Raw genomic sequence first — 17,185 nt, 5'->3', positions numbered from 1 at the left:
AGAATTTTCACTTCATGAGACCTAAAAAGTTTTCAGTTACAAGGTTTAGGTGCTTTTATATTTGTAAAAAACAGTCTTGTGCTACTGACACATATGCCAATATCAGAATAATATTGCTGAACGTTTTTTCCCTCAAGGTTTTTGGAACTTGTATCTAAGTTCTCACTTTGCAGTAACTCTGTTGCAATATCAAAAAATTTAAAATATAATATAGTTTATTTGTAAGAAAATATCCTAACACACTTCTTTGCATGCTCATATACTGTAGATCTTTATTAAATTCTGATTGAACCAGGGTCTGCTATTAAAGCTTCCAGACATGTAATTAAGTATTAACATGTGGGTTAATTTTTTTAGAATTTATTGTGTTGTTCTGTAATGCTTGGCAGATTCAAAACTTGGAATTTGAGTACAAATTTGTCCCTCATATTTCTCCTGTAGGATAGTGTGACTCTTTAGTAGCATAAGATGCCTCTGAGGTTGTGCTGTGACTGAGTTCTGCCAGAAAGAATTGAAGTTTTCTTTCAATCAGTCATTAATTCTTGATTGTCTTGTACAGTTCTGGTGTAATAGAGATCTGGCAAGAGCACTTGAATAAAGAGTACCACCTTAGTTTTGTCTTTAACAATATCAAAACTTGAATTCAGCTGGAGAGATGGGTTAAAATTATAGCTTGGAGCATTGCTTTGCTTCAGCTCCTTTTTTTTTTTTTGTTAACCTTAATGATGTTTTTATCATAGCTCTAGGAAAAGTTCAAAATTACATTGCCAAAGTAATTTTAAAGACTTGAGGCATATACTTCTTATCCAAAATGTCTAAATTTAATAAATATATTATTTAAAAGCAAGCAACTCTTTTCAAATTCCACATATGATACTTTTGATCACAAGACTGCAAGTTAAGATTACCACATCATCAAACTTAAAGCATATTGAGATTATCACCTAAAAATCAGCAAGAAGTGAAACTTTTTAAAAACAGAAGACAGACAGGGGAAAGCACTCTGTTGAGAGAAGTAAGTGTTTGTTTTTTAATCCTAATTTTCTTCATGGTGTCTGCACATATTTAAATGTATGTATTGTGAAGATCAAATGGTGCAATTAAGACCAGAGTTCAGAATGCTAGGGCCTAAGTAAAAACATCAGTAGATGAAGCCCACTGTCCAATAACTTGGTTAGAAAGATGAGTAATAACAAGGATATTTGTGTTTTGTGATATAATTAACTATGTTTAGTAGACTATATATGTGTATCTATATATTTCTTAAAAGTATAAATCATATTTCTGTTCCACATCATTATCACTCTAGGGAATCTTGAAAAGGGGAGAGTAGCCTTTTCCTATTAACACTGGGAAAAGTAATTAAGCAGACTAGAAGAATATGTTAGGAATTTCCCATTTAGAGAGAAGTGTTATTTTCTTTTGATGGCAGACAGGATTCCAGTATGCATTTTATAAATGAGAATGGATGATCTTTTATATATTTCATTTTAAGAAATTTATAAATGAGAGCAGATCTCAGGAGGAGAAGTGGCAGTCAAGAAAAAAAGACAAAACTAAGATTTTAATACAGAAACATATGAAAATTAACAGTTGCCAGCCCTGTGCTTACATTCAGTTTCTATTTGGTATTTTTTCTGAGTACAAGAAAGCAAAAAAGAGATGGGCTCTAAGCAGTGGTATCACAACATCTCGTAGGTCAGTGATTCAGCACAGTGGTGGGAGCAGCTGTGTATGAAAGTATAAGCAGGCCAGGATTACCAAGCATGGATGAAATTGGTAATTTTCCCACCCTTGCCCCAAGTGCAATCCAAGTATTTAAGGAGTGTGCCAAATCTTCATGTAGTATGCAGCTTTGGAATGCACCCTGCTTCTGACATCCCAGGCTAACAGGGTTTAACTAATGTAATTTAAAGCAGGGAAGACGTGATGATGCTTCTACACATGATGGATTGTGTAAATGACAAGATGACTTTTTAAAAGTCTTTTTGTAGTCTGGTTTCTTGATGCTAATTCATTTGGGGGGAAATTGTATTCTTTTCCCCTTATCCTGTTTTCCAAAGAATTTTAGCCTTAAGTGATTGAATATTCCATTTGCCGTTTTTCTTTCCCTTCAGGTCACTTTTGAGTCAACTGATAAATCAGGAGCTAGATAGAGCCCCCTCTGTGTGCCTGAGTTGAGGGGAAATAAACCCATTTTTTTCTTGTTCTTTGCTCTTCTGCCTGGTTGGCTGCCAGCGAGCTCTCTGGCACAGGCTGGCCAGGCTCAAGGTCCCTGACTGTGCTCAGCTGGCATGCTGGACAAATATGGACTGGGAGATGTGCCAGAGGTTGATCTGAGATGTAGGAGAGATGTCACAGTATTGTGCAGTAATAAGGAATATGGAAGCACATATGCAGGAGGACAGGGATCTTGGAACCACTCTAGTCTCTTGCTCACAGCTGAATCAACATTCAATTTAGACTGGGTTGTTTAGGACATTAATTGGCCAAGTCTTAAAGACTTGAGAGGTGGAATAGTCTGCACCTTGTTTGTGCAAAGTGTTCCATTATTTCTTCATGAAAGAGTTCTCCCCTATATCCAGTCAGAAAGAACTGTTTCAGTTTATGAATTTATTTTTCATTCTTCTTCCAGGCAAACTTAATAAAGGGTCTGGCTGTATCTTCTCATTAAACTTTCCCTTAAGTCTTCTTAGTCCAAGAATAAGAACCCTCAGATTCTCCTCATGTAGGTTGTGTGCTGCAACCCCATGACCATCTTGCTGACTTTTTCCTGGATTCAATTTTTTTCAAGCTTTTCTTGTGCTGGGTGACCCAAAGGTGCAGGGTTGTACATGTGGGCTGAGTGAAGAGGAGGAGTTGCTTCCCCAGGTGGGTTGGTTACCGCTGATTTATTGTTTTGCTGTAGGTGTAGCCCAGGGGTGCCAGGGTGCAGAGCTGGAACCTGGGTAACCTGCTGGCCTCCAGGCTCTCCATGCACATCCCATCAGGGCTGCTGACCCCAGCCCATGGCATTCCAGTGAGTCCAGCCCAGGCACAGGGCACTTGTCCTTCAAGAGTTCCATGAAGTTCGTCTCATTTCACTCGCCAGGTCCTTCCCTGTGCACTGCTCAGGGTGGTGCCATCTGCAGGCTTGGTGTGGGGACTTTGTGTCTCACCCCTGAGGTCTCTGAGACACCCATTGAAGAGGGGAAGTCCCAGGGCAGATTCCTGAGGGGGACTCTCTGGTTTCTGGGTAGTTTCCTAGACTTGGGAATATTATATTGAGGGATTTTAGGAGAAGGTAGTTACTGGGATATCGCAGAGGCTGATGAAGGACAAGAATCTTAATGCATCAAGCATCTAGGAGATACTTGGTTCATAGATTATAGTTGAATTTCTGAAGAGTTAAAGGGACAAGAAAAGTCCTGTAATGGTTGGCTTTTCTTAGAATAAAATTATTTGAGATTAGAAAGACCTTTATTGTGAAAAAACCCAAGATGGCAACAGTTCTTATTATAAAATGAGTGTGTGTGTTTTCAGAGAAGTTGGGTAGCTGAAGTTACACTCAAATTCAAAGAACTGTAACAATTACACATTCTCAACCTTACTTAGAATAAGGCAGAATTTTCCATCTCCGGGCCTCTTTTTTGGGTAGTAGTTAATTAAATGGCCCTTCTTACTTGCATTTTATCTTTCAGACTAGGGTTTTCTGACTGATGGCTTTGCTTACACGTGTTTGCATTGTAAAATGGTGCATGCTCAAATATTGCCAGTCTGACTTGGAGGAATTGCTCCTGCCTGTAGGAATCGTCCTCCCAACTTCAAGGATTTCATTTGCCTGGGTGGCAGTTGCAGCGTGGGGATTTAATGTGTGTGTCTGCTTGCCATTAGTTGTTCAGCTTTCAGCAACCCGAGCGCAGCTCCAGCTCTATTACACAGGACAAATTGGGCACCAAGAAAGGTTTAATTTATTTTTTCCCCATGATAAAGCAGAAATTAGTTAAAAATCATATATCCATCTTGCTGAAATCCTTACGGTAACGCGTAAGATAGGGGGTCAGTGATTAAGTTATTTTAAGAGGTAACGACTTCAAAGAATCCCTAAAATGAGCACCGGCGGTAGCCGGAGTAGAGAACCGTGCTGGGGAGTGCGGCTTGGGAGCGCAGTGGGGCTGGAATGGGAGATCCTGGTGGGACGGGATGCGCGGGGAGGGCAGATCCCGCTGGAGTGGGAGCCAAGGGAAGGGAAGGGGCAGATCCCGGTGGAGCGGGAGCCAGGGGAAGGGAAGGGGCAGATCCCGCTGGAGTGGGAGCCAGGGGAAGGGAAGGACGGAGCAGGTGTCGCTCCCCCTGGCTGCGACCCCACTCCACTCCCACTGCCACCCGCACTCATTTCTTTTTTCTCCCACATTCTTTTAGCCATGGGATGGTTTCTTGCTCTCGAGTTTAGCCAGGGGAAAGGAGGAATGCCTCGCAAAGCCAACACTCGCTCTCGTGCAGCCGAGTTCGGTGTTTGCTCTGGGACCCCTCCCCAGAGAAGAATTAAGAATTCCCCTTGCAGCTGGCTCTGTAGGAAGCACTGACCAAAAGAGTCACAAATTTCTGTGTTTTGCATAACCATTCCTGTGTCCCAACCAAACTGCTCTTGAAAGTCTTGTGTCCATTCAATGGAAAACTGACTCAGCAGATTTATTCTTTTCTGGTGGGTGTTTCAACAACAACAGTCCATACAAAGTACAACTACCCTTTTTTTCCCTGTGTGAAATGTATGTATCTATGTGTGAACACAGGGAGTTTTCTACTCAGAAAATTTTCCTGCTGGGACCACATGTGCCTTTGTAGGACTGTAGTTTAAATAAGTACATACATTCATATACCTACAAATTTATATCAAATACTTAGTAATTATTTTGATGAATTTAGGAGTCCTTAAGTGTTACCCATATTATTGTTTTCTGTAATTTGGATGTTTTTAAAATATATAAATGCATTAGACTGTAGACTGCTTTTTTTATAAACTCAGCACGAAGTATCAAATGTCCAGGTAGCCATGAATATGTATTGTGGGGACAGCTGGTGTATCTGAACATTTCTTAACTCTTTTTAATATGAATTTATTTCTTTGCCTTCAATTAATAGCTGTTTTTTTTTCCCTAAGGAATTTCTGTTATTGGTACTATGCCAGTGGTGTAGGCTAAAGGATGCAACAGAATGCTTTGGGCTGCACCCTCACCTGCTCGACACTGAAATTCAGCCGCACTAATGCTTCTGAAAATAAAGGAATTGTTTTTTCTGTGTAGAATAACTGAGAATTCAGATTGTCTCATACTCTGACGTGCCTTGGTTTAATGTGCCAGGCTAAACTTTGCTAAAGTTCCTAAGTGCTTTCAAGAGTTCAAGAAATTCTCTGATTTCTCTTTTAAACTTGTAGAGTTGCACTCTTTTCAGGGGGTCAGGAATGTGTCACCAGAGCCACATAAATACACTGTCATGGATTTTTCTATGCAGGAAAATGAAGTAGTGATGTAAAGTACTTTAGAGCTTTTTTTGTATTCTGGGGTTTCTTTCCTCTGTGGGGTAAGCTAATTCTGTTTTGTTTTGTTTTTTGCTTTAGCTAAAAAACTAGGAATTACTGATGTGCCAGCTGAGGTGGTTACTTTTATTTCCCACGCAACACAGAGCAGACTGAGGACAGTGATAGAGAAGGTGACGGTGATAACCCAGCACCGGATGGAGTCGTACAAAGTAAGTGTGCCCAGGGCAGATGTGCTCACAGCCACGTCCTGCTCCATGCTGCACTGCTGCCCTCACTGCAGCTGCTGCTCAGAACCTCTGCTGGCATGGCACAGCCAGCCTGCCTGCTCATCTTCTCCTCTGGGGGAATTTGGGCGTGGAGTTGTTTCTGTCCTTCTGTGTCTAGAGTACGTGCTAAGGTATTTCTGCTCGTGGGCTGTGACTAAGACTTGATTCCTGATAGCTCCTTGTTGTCCAGGGTATCCAGGAATTGCATCAAAATTGCTTTGGTATTTAAGAATCTATACTAACTTTTCTGGATGTAAGAAATATTAATATTTTACAAAAGCTGCCAGTATCTGCCTTAGCAACTAAAGAATTCAGCTGTAAATTCTTCACTGATTTTTTTGTTTGTGATTTTATTCCTGAAGAAAACTGAAACAATTTTGATATCTCAGACCAGGGGGAAATTTAAATAAAGATCTACAAATCAGCTTGAAATTCGAATGAGTCAAACATCTTTCTTGATATATTTGAAATATCTTTTCCAGTAGAAGTAAGATGCTTGTTAGTTATTATAATTGTTAAACTGGTGTCAAGGAAGATGGCAATAACTAGTTGTGTGTTCTCTAAGCTGTATTTAGATTTCTTTAGCATATATATACATTGGATAGCTCTGGTTTAGTTTGTTCCTTGGTTTTGTGGTGTACTTCTTTGTATTCCTGGAGTGGCAGTCTAGTCAAACAGCTTTGGACTGTGTCTTAGCCTACCTATTTCCCAAACCTGGGGGCCCCATGACCTGAGTCATGGTTGGATCAATTCTATGTAATATTTGCAAAAATTATAATCTCTGGGGTCTGTGACTATAATCAATGTCATTGCGATAGAAAAATGGATTAAAAAATAAAGGCCATTCTTCCTGGTTATTATGCACACTTAGATCTTTCATTGCAATTGATGGATATAGTCTACTATATTGGATTAAAAGTAAAATATACTTGTTTCTGTTCAGTATTCTTTATCATTTTCAGAAGTGTTAAGTTCCTCCTTCCTTTTCTCTAGGATGGTGTCTGTGAAGAAAACAATTTGCTTAGTCCATATTAAGCCAAAGAAGAATTTAGAAGTGTCTTAAAAGATCCTTAGGAAAAAAAATAGTGTTGTCTCTGACTGAAATGTAGCATTGTCACTGTATTCTGTATTTTTATTAATGAATGCTATTCTTTGATTTCATTGCATGGTAGTCAGAAAGGAGAACATAAAATAGATAAATGGGATGAGAGTAATATGGAAATCTTATTTTTCTGACTGACATTCTGAGTGTTCTCCATGTGGTTCATGCCATAAACTCTCCTGGTTTCAGTGTGCTAGGAAAACTATCCTGCTCTTAGTTGTCATAAGCTTCTGTTTTAATTGGAGTTAGAGGCTTATTCTCAACTGAGTTTTTAGCTTTAATGCTTTTATAATGCTGCTTCTTGAGAAAGTCTGTTACTAGTTCAAGATTAGTACAAATGCAAGAATTATAGGTTATGAGCCTCATTATAAACTGTAGCTAGGATTTTTCAGTTACAAAGTTAAGCATTTTAGATGTTTTCCATCATTAAGTCAGTTGGTTTTACTTTTTTTAACTCTTTCATGTATCTGGTGCTCATAAATCAATTCTTGATCTTTTAAAATTGCTTAGATATTAATTAAATTATCAGATTCTCTCTGCCTTCTTAACCATAGGCTGGCTTCATTTCCTAGAGCCTAAAAAATGATCATTTTATTGCTTCAGGAAAGATTTTAATGTGTAACAATTGCAGTCTCTAAATGCATGGTCTTGCTGAAGTGGCTGTTTTTCTGAAGGCCTGTCCCTGTTTTACAGGATGATGAGTGGTACGAACAAGCCACAGATGTCCGATCACAGCTGAAGTTCTTTGAGCAGTTGGAGCGTTTGGAAAAGCAAAGGAAAGATGAACAAGAGAGGGAAATTTTGCTGAAGGCTGCCAAGGTATCACTTTCACTGTTTTTTAACTACTTAACAATCCATAGCCTTCAAACAATTATTGAATTTTGCGATATGTGTTTCCTAAGCACATTTTGTTTCTTACAATAAGAAAGGTGCTGTTGGTGTGACAGCACACCTTGAACTCATGGTCAGGCTCTGGTCTGGGCTGACTCCTGACTCCCTGCCTGGGATGGCTCTGTCTGTTCCACATACAGCTCCAAATTTGATGAGTTCTTGGGAATACAGGAGACAGTGGCTAACACTTTGAAAATAATTCTGTGAAATGCTTTTTACAATTGCCTGTGAAACTTAATAGATGCCAAGGATTTCTGTACCACTGGAGAATCATAGCTGACGCTTCTGGTCTTTAAACAAATTCAGTAAACTCTGATTATTTTTTTAGAGGCTTTTTACTTCTTAGGTTTTTAGACTTTGTTTTTAAACAGTTTTGTTCATTTGTTCATCTTCATTTAAATGTGTTCCAGTTGCTTCTGTATAACTGCAGTATTTGATTGATTCATGCCTGCCTTCAGTTAACTGCCCGTTGTCAGGACTTGTTCCTGTGTAGCTTTAATTCCAGAGACTGAGTGTTCATAGGTGCAGTAGAACAAACTCAGATAATGTTGTTTCAAGAACACATAGGTATAGATAAGTCTCCTGCTTGTAACTGTAAATTTAATAATATATATGATGTCTAACTGCAAATAAGTTCATCCCTTAGTTATCCCATTTTTAATTGTATTTGAATATTCATTGAGTTGTTTTTATTGTATTGAGTTATTATATATTGTATATTTGAAGAGGTTATACAGAACAACTCAATGTTCAATTGTAATGCATCCTCCTGGTTTTATACTATTAATATTCACAAGTTGAGAGATTCAAAAATATAAAAACCAAACCTTGTTTATTTAGAAATCTATTTCTCAATTAGGCTGCTTTAATCTGTCCTGTTTGTACTCTTAATTTATACTTGTTCACATTATTAAATATTGACAAATTTTCACACAACACAGATACTCTTTAAATGTTTTGATGAAAACATATTTGCTGTTTTCATTCTTAATTCTTATTTATTAAAAATAAATAAATGCTTATTTATTTTTTTATCTTGTGTTCTCCATTCAGTGACTGCATCTTGGGTGAACCATTTTCTGTGTATCCTGGTGCTTGTTAGTTACATTGGTTGTTTTTTTTTAATGGACATTGAGAAAAGTGCAGTAGCTTATAGTCCTCAGTTCAGAAATATTTCCCTGACTGCACAAAGCTTTATACAAGCAGGACCTCCTGGTGTTCCTTCCAACCTGAATTCCTTCATGAATTAATACTCTGGCTTTTGGACAGTTATTTTTGTTGTTATTTTGGTCTTGGATAATATAAAGTCATGTGAAGTCTAAATTTAGGAAATAAATACACACTCATCAAGTTTGATTCCTATAAAATAAAGGAAGAGCAAATTTAAGAATTCTGCAACAACAGCAAAAAAAAATAGAAAAGAATACCCCAATTTATTTGAAAAAAATTACCTTAATGAAATGACTGAATGCATACTCCATCTTCATAACCAGGAGACAGCTTGGAAGAAATACATGGTATACTATAAAAATACATGAAGGTGAAAAATAAATGAAGATGTTAAAAATCCAAAAGCAAAGCACAGAGTAGCCAGCAGCAGTGCTGGCTTTTTTATCAGTATTAATATTTAGAGAGAACAGTAGAAGACACTGTGGACCACTTGGAAGGTGCTTATGCAGTGCTGTAATTTAAGTGTAAATGCCAGTTAGGAACTGAGCTTGTTTTGTCTAGCTGGTGCTCCCCAGCCTGTTCTGATGGATGGGTGACCTGGTGCAAGGCTTACATAGGACATAGTTTGGCAAAATATGGTCAGATTGCAATTTTTTATTCTAAATAATAGATTTTACATTATTTCCTTAGATTCTCTGCTGCTGCTCAAATGCAAAAGCAGCTGTACATGACTAGTGATAGCTGTTGAGATCTTTATTCTGAATTCCTGTGTACTGATTCCTTAGCCAGAATTTTGGTTTTTTGGTTTTTTTGTGAATGTGCCCTGTTGTCTGAGGAGATCTTGGCCCCTGTGGGAAGGATGCAGTCATTGTAGTGACACAGGAATGCAATGAATGGACACAGGTAAAGTCTGCTCCAGCTGCCTGCTGAAGTGGTACCCACCAGTACCCACTTCTCTCTGTCTGTGCCCTGCTGACCTTTGTGTCTGCAAAGGGGAGATGCTTAAACTGTTCTGGAGGCTCAAACATCCACCATGCACAGACAGTGTTCCCCCAGTCACAGCACCTTTGTCACCTTGAGAAGCTGTCTTTAAAATATAAAAAACTTTGGCATTTAAAGTGAAAGTTCTGTGTCTGTTTTCCTTCCTACAGATGCTTCAATCTAAAAATCATATTAATTTATAATTGCAACTTCTTAATGTGCCTTTTAGAGAAACAGTGTGATCTTTTATCTTGGAAGTGTTTTGACAGGTTATTGTGTAACATGTTTTTAAGGTTACTCAGCAGAACCATTTTAGTGAAAGTTTCAAAGCTTCCTGCTGGTGGTACCTCACCTACTCTCTTTTATGGAAGAGCATAATAAGGTTGAACTTGAGCAGTGAAAATTCTTTTTAAATTATTTACACTTTGGAGTTTTGTTAACAGCCATAGTCTGGGTTTTGATGAAGAATAAGATAGTGATGGAAATGTTTTGGGCATTGAAGCAGATGGTGTTAAATAATCTACTTTGTAACAGGATAATCAATGGAGAAGATAATGAAAAATGAAAGAATAGGTTGAAAGTAAAGGGGAGGCAACGTGAATCTTTGGGAAGCCTTAAAACTGATCTGGTAATTTAGCATTCCAATTCAGTAAGGGGTTAAAAAAAAAAACCGGTAAATGATGGCCAAAAAAAGTTTTAGGTTTTTGTTGTTTTGGGTAATGGGTGGATTTCTTTATGAGGAGAAAGAAAAATACTTGACACAAATGTTCTGGTTGATCCGCGACCATAATTTCAGTTGTTACAGTAGGAGATGATTGCAAAATTTGTAAGCACTCAGATGGGCTTGGTTTTGCTTCAGGAAATATTTTTGAGAGAAGGAGAGAGAAAATCGGATGCGAAGGTAGAAGGAAAATAAAGTTAGATTTAAAAAAAAAAAAAAAAAGGACATTCTGAGAAAAGTCACTATAGTTAAAATCAGCTGTGTCACTACACGAGTGTCTTTGAAACAAAATAGCAGTGTTATTTGGCTTGTTAAATGAAACAGTTTTACAAAATCTTATGTCCCATGCCTGGGAAATACTTGAGAAATAGAAACTTAATATCACAAGCTGAGAAGCATTGTGAGTGATGTTCTCATTCCAGTGGGATATTTTGGGGGAAGACAAACTTGACAGGAAAGGAAAAATCATGGTATGCTATAGTAGCAATGCAGCATAGAATTTCTTTTACATTAAAAATCTAAAAATTGAAACTACAACTACACTGTTTCAGGAGCCAGAATGACCCCCTGCACCTCAGGGATCCTGCATCATATTCCACAACATTCCATAACCTTCCACAATATTTCACAGTGTCCCACAACGTTCCAGAATATTCCACAGCATTCCCATACCAGCCTTGAACGTGTGGCCCAAAGCTTTTCTCTAATTTACTTTCTAGTAACTGTTTTTATTTTAGAAGTGTTAAAAGGCATCTTAGTCCCCAAACTGTGAGATCCAGGCACCTCCTGCTGCTGGAAGAGCTCCTGTCTCAAGCCCCCAGAAAATGTGATGTGTCAAAAGGAGAAGCTGTGCAGGGAGGGACTGAGCTGCCTTGGCTGTCATTGATTTTGGGTTTCCTTCCTGAGATAAGTATCACAGGTGAAAAAAAAAGTGGCACAAGGAGGGACCATCTTGTGTATAAACACATATGTGGAGCACAGTCTCTTTAAAAGAAATATTTGGGAGAGTCAAGTCTTGTCCCTGGTTTGTTTTGCCAGAGAGAGCCACTGGCTGTTGTTGCCAGGTGTGTGCAGAACCAGACATCCTCTCTGGGCCTTTGGGGATGGCACAGGCAGCTGAGGAGACTCTTGAGGCTGCAGAAAGGTCAAAAGCCAGACTAAAATCACTTGAGGAATTTACCTTTACATTTGACATGGTGTGTCACGTGCAGATTTTTAAAAAAATAAAAACAACAAACCTACAAAAAAAACAAACCCAAACCAAACCCAACAACTGGTCTTACGATAATAAATCTGTGGTTTGCTGCTTTCATAGCTGTTTCCAGACCTGGAAGATGCATGTGTTGTCTGTCAGGTTGAATTAAGTTCTGGTTCTGGGCTAATAATGGAAGTATTTCTGGCAGCAGGAGGAGCAGGAGGTTGTAGCTGATTTGTTGTTGTTTTGTTTTTTTTATTTCTGATTTTTTTTTTTTTTTTTTGAGAGAGTGGTGATAGTAAGGAGTTACAACTTGGGGTTTTCCTGGCTCTCAAAAAATGAATGAATCATACTTCTATGTTATAATCTATGATAAAGTGGATCACATTAAAATTAGTGTGTTAATTGATTGGCTCAAACTGGCTGAATGCCTGTGAATTTTATTATAAAATTAGTGTTGAAATTTAATTTCCAATATATGCATTCGATTAGTCTGTTATTTTAAGTGTTATGTATTAGTAGCACAAGTCTGTCAAGTTCTGGGATCTTAAATACAACTCTCACAAAGTAAGATGCGTTCTGTTAAAAGAAAATATCCATAAGTAAATGGAAAATTATGTTTAGAGTTGTTTGTAAAGTTAATTAGCATTTATGGATGATTGGGTAGTACTATAGGCTGAAGGGCTTTTTTATTGGAGAGATCACTGAAATTTGGTGTTGCAGATTTCCTTCCACACATGTGCTGTGATGACTCTGCTCCCTGAGATGAGTTCAGCTGGCATTCCATCTCATCCTTTCCCTCTCTACTGAGAGCAGTGGATTCAGTGCAGCCTCTTGTCTGCATGAGCACTTGGAACTCACTTCTGATGAGAGCAGAGCAAAATGGGAATTATTACGTTGAGATAATTTTATGAATTTTTAGGAATTCGTTACTGCAATTTTAATGATTTTAATATAAATCATTTTTCAGACCTATGCTTCTGCATTCCACCTCACCATGGTTGTAACACTGAGCAGCGTTTTACCCTCAGCTGTGATGCTTTTAACTTTCACTTTTTATTAACAAAGCTAACGTGAAAGCAAAGTGTTTCATGTTGCCAGTTTAATTTCTTTAATTAAAAGTGAAAGTTATAAGCTGGTACAGCCGTGGGTGAAGTTCTAATGTCATCAATGGGGAAAAATAGGTATAAAATTGAAACTGTTGGCACAGCAGTGGCTCTTGATAGTACAGCACCTGCAGTTGTGACTCTTAACAATATTTAATGCAAAAAGATGAATTTGAGGCATTCAAGACCTCCAGTGTATACAGTGGTAAAGGGCAGTAGAGCTGCAAGTGCCTTAGTTGGGATCAGATGTAGCCAAATGCAGGAGAGACCCTGTGAGGCATTTCCCAACACAGGTGTAACAAACTGAGACCTTAAAGTCCTTACAAATCTAAACAGAACACTTAATTTTGTTAGTCGATCAAAAATGTAGCAACAGTGCAGCCTTGATGTTAATAATCAAGTATTGAATATAAATCAAGTATTGAATAATTGTGGTAATGAAACACATCAGAAGTACTTTTATTCTCTCCATCTGCACAGATGCAGAGTATACTCCAATTCTTTTAAAAATAGTGCATGTTTGTAACTATGGTGTGGTTATAAATACCCTTATAATTTTAAAAACATTGTTGCTTTCTAATTTAAGACAATTCTATGAAATCTGAAATACCCTTAAAACTACACTGTTCCATGTGTAATTAGATGTCTCTTTTTGTGGCCTCCTGCCTTAACAGAAGCCAAGGGAAGAGCTGAGGTTTGGATCATTAGGGAGTTTGGTAACATGTAAATGAAGCCCCTTATTTCTGTTGTTTTGAATACTCACATTAAACATACACTGCTTTTCATACTTTGGAAGTCCAATATTTCCATAGACCTAATGTGATCTATGCAGTTTTCAGTTTCCTGATAAAGAACTCTCTAACACAAAGCACTTTGGTTCTTCACAATTAAAATATCAGGTCTGGTCTAATAAAATAGCTAGTGTTTGGGATAAAGGTTAACAAACCTGGTTTGCTGAATACATTCAGAGTAGGAGACAGCATTTAATATATTGAGAAGTATGTTATCTGCTTAGGATCAGTCCTGGGTTTCTCAAAAATTACTATGGGAAACTTGCTTGCTTTTAAAGGTGTTTATTCATCAACAGGAAAATACATTATGTAAATGCAGCCTGCTTTATTTACAGATCTAGACATGATGAACAGGGAGGGGAAGGCAAAGGAATTGTGATAAAGTCCTTGAAAATATTTGATTTGGTGGGTTCTCTGATTAGCAGGTGTTTCTAAAGCTTTAGAGGAAGGAAACATTGGTGCATTAAAAGATTTGGAAAAGAATGTTTCACAAAACAGGTGAAGTGCTGCATATTAAGATTTGGATGTTAGGATAAAGGAGAAAGGAAGAGAAAACCCAAAATATGAATTAACTGGAAGAAAAAAGTTAAACTGCAATAAAAAAAAAAGCTGGGAATGATTAGTCAGTAGCTTGACAAAAGTAAGTGTAAAATAGTAAAATAATTGCTTGGTGATGTTGACATGTAGACAAAGCACTACAAGAGCCGAGCAACAGCAAAATTGTGCAAACTCTTCAGAGGAAGGGAAAAATGTTCACATGTGGAATGGAGTGTAAAGAGAATCCAGTGACATTTCTAAAGCTCATTTAGGCACCTCTCTTAAGCTTGACATTTGCATTTGCTTATATTTGCTTTAATCCATGTTACATGAGCATTGGTGAGGCCTTTTATAATTTACATTTGATCATAAAGTGAAGAATTAATTAGATAGTTGATGTTTATACATGTCCTTCAATACATTTTAGCCTTTGTATGCTGATGATTTTATTTCTAAAGCTTACTGGCATGGTAACCAGCAGGAAAGTATTTTAGTCTTACAAATATGCTTTTAAAAAAATCTGTTAAATTTTTTCTGAGCACAAAAGAGTTAAATTCCTTTAATTTTTTAGTAGTAGTGATACATCCAATGTTAAGTTTGAATTCTGCTTGTTGGAAACAAGAACTAGACTGGATTCTTCAGAAAAGCTCTTTGAAATGGATTCAAGCAATGATTAGAAAATCATTTCATTATTCTAAATGTAAAAATAGTTGTGTCTTCACCTTCAATCTGAGTTATATATTTAACTTCACATGGTATTTTAGATCTTCATTTTTGAAACAAGATTCCTGTATTTGATATTGTTCAGGAGTTGAGTACCTGCTTTTACCTCTGCAGTAATGTTTATGGTAGTTTACTGTGAACAAGCTGCAGGTTTACACAGAGTACAGGACTTGCTTTTGCATGTTGAGATTATCCTGAACTCCAGATCTGCTCTTATTTGGTCCGTTTCTGGGGAAGAAAGAAAAAGCCCCAACTTTTGAATGTATTATTTACTCTCTAGAACTTGCAGAGTTTTCCCTTCTCTTATGGAGCTCAGGAAATTGCAATGTTACTTTGCATCTCCTGCTTTAATTTTTCTTACACTGTCCCCAAACACTGCATACATCTGGTGTGTTTTCCAGGATTCTATCATTTCCTCGTAGAAAGTTAGTAACAATATTAGAAGTCTTAGTTGGATTCTCTCAGGACACTCTGCTTCCTCCTAAAGCTGACGTGCTTTTAACTTGTACTTTGCATTTGGCGAATTTTCAGCTTCATACAGTAGTGAAACAGTACTTTGTGTTTCTGTACAGCTTTCACTGTGAGGCTCACAAGGCAATAGAAGTTCACTGTACATTTATAAATTTATCATCAAAACCCATGAAAGGGCTAAATATGCTTTTCCATACATCATACTGGAGAAACTGAGGCTCCAGTGATTGAATTGTTCTTGCAAAATGACAGCAAGGACCTTGTTCAGCTCAGTTCATAAATACTGACCTGAGCCCATCTCTTAGATAAGCAGCTCACTGACTGGGGTTTGTTACTTTGGTTTTTAACCTAATAGGTATAAATATAATTAAGATCTTAGTAATTACTGTGTTGATTAGAAACCCAGCTCTCTGGCAGACCCACATATCCTTTTTGTCCTTTGAACATTAACTAGGTCACATTATCTACATTTTTCTTTTTGTCTGGCCACAGCAGTTAGAAGGAACCTCAGCCTGTGTTGGGGTGGAGTTTCTTTCTAGGTTGGCACAACTGCAACACAAGAGTCTGATTTGGTCATTGACTATCCCAGATTTCAGTTTGGCATTCAGTTGCTGCAGACAATGTCCTTTCCAAGAATTTTTTATGCCAACAGACACAAAAGCACTCGTAGATGTTGTTGGAAGGTGAATCAAAAAATCTCATTATTGTTTAATGTCACTCTGTGTTATCAGCACTGTGTTTTATAGGTGTGCTATATTAGCTGAAAAAAAATAATCCTAGTTCAAAAAAAACCAACCAAACCCACAAAATGAACAGGAGAAAGGATACGGAATTCTGTGCCGAATCAAGCCAAGGCACTCTCCAGGTGTATCAAAAATAGTACACGACCCTTTTAAGTGCAAGACCTTAAAACCTATCTCCCTTTGGCTTTCTTAATGGATTTTTGAATTCTGACCAGAATATAGTATGAAAAATTTAAACACTGGAAAAAACATCTGAGAATATATAAGTTTGCAAACGAATATTGTTTCAAGTTTCAGGTCTGCCTTCAGCATAGCAACAAGTAGAGAATGACAGATGGGAGAGGGCACAGACATTCCTTTAGGAGTTGTGTAACTGATATCACTTTAAATCTCAGAGAAATACTCAAGTAGAACTACCCCATCTCTCAGGTATCAGAAACAACAGTTTTCCATGGATATCACAAGTTTTATTGGAGCTTCTTACAACTTCTTATGCAACATTTGCTGAATGCTGACCTATCACACATTTGTAAAAGTATAACGTGTGTATTATCTGCCTCTTGAGTTTTGAATTCCATCAGTCTGAGAATGTGTAGTGAGCACAAATACAAATTTAATGGTTTTTTAACATGTGGTTATAAAATGCTCTATGTCTAAAGAAATGTTACAGATTGTTATTGTAATTACATTATCTGCTTTTAGAGCTGTTCCTGGTTTTGGAGGAAAATACAAAAGTTGTCATTTAGTGATATTTATCCAGTTTTAAAATTGACAATATTAATATTATTAGTAGTGCATTAATGGGTTTTACTGAGTGTATTTCTATGCTGTACTCAAAGTGAGCTCATATGGAACAGTAACATCTTTATTATAAAGATTTACCTTTTGGAAGGGCATCTCTACAATGGTTTTCTTCATGTTCTCTACCAAGAGCTAAATACAAGCTCAGTTTCAAACAGCAAATTTTAAG

General features: G+C 37.4%; 1 protein-coding gene across 3 annotated transcripts in view; it reads left to right on the top strand.

Annotated features, from left to right (window-relative positions):
• The window catches only part of LOC101233672 (transcription initiation factor TFIID subunit 4), a 146,747-nt gene that overhangs the window by 57,210 nt on the left and 72,352 nt on the right, over window positions 1-17,185 (top strand). For all 3 annotated transcript variants that reach the window (XM_072934517.1, XM_072934518.1, XM_072934516.1), the window contains exons 11-12: window positions 5,597-5,727; window positions 7,580-7,705. In XM_072934517.1, the coding sequence (XP_072790618.1) occupies window positions 5,597-5,727; window positions 7,580-7,705 (257 nt within the window). The remainder of the gene's footprint in view (window positions 1-5,596; window positions 5,728-7,579; window positions 7,706-17,185) is intronic.

The sequence above is a fragment of the Taeniopygia guttata genome, chromosome 11 (assembly GCF_048771995.1).
Source record: "Taeniopygia guttata chromosome 11, bTaeGut7.mat, whole genome shotgun sequence".
NCBI lineage: Eukaryota > Metazoa > Chordata > Aves > Passeriformes > Estrildidae > Taeniopygia > Taeniopygia guttata.
This window is presented reverse-complemented; position numbering and strand designations above follow the sequence as displayed.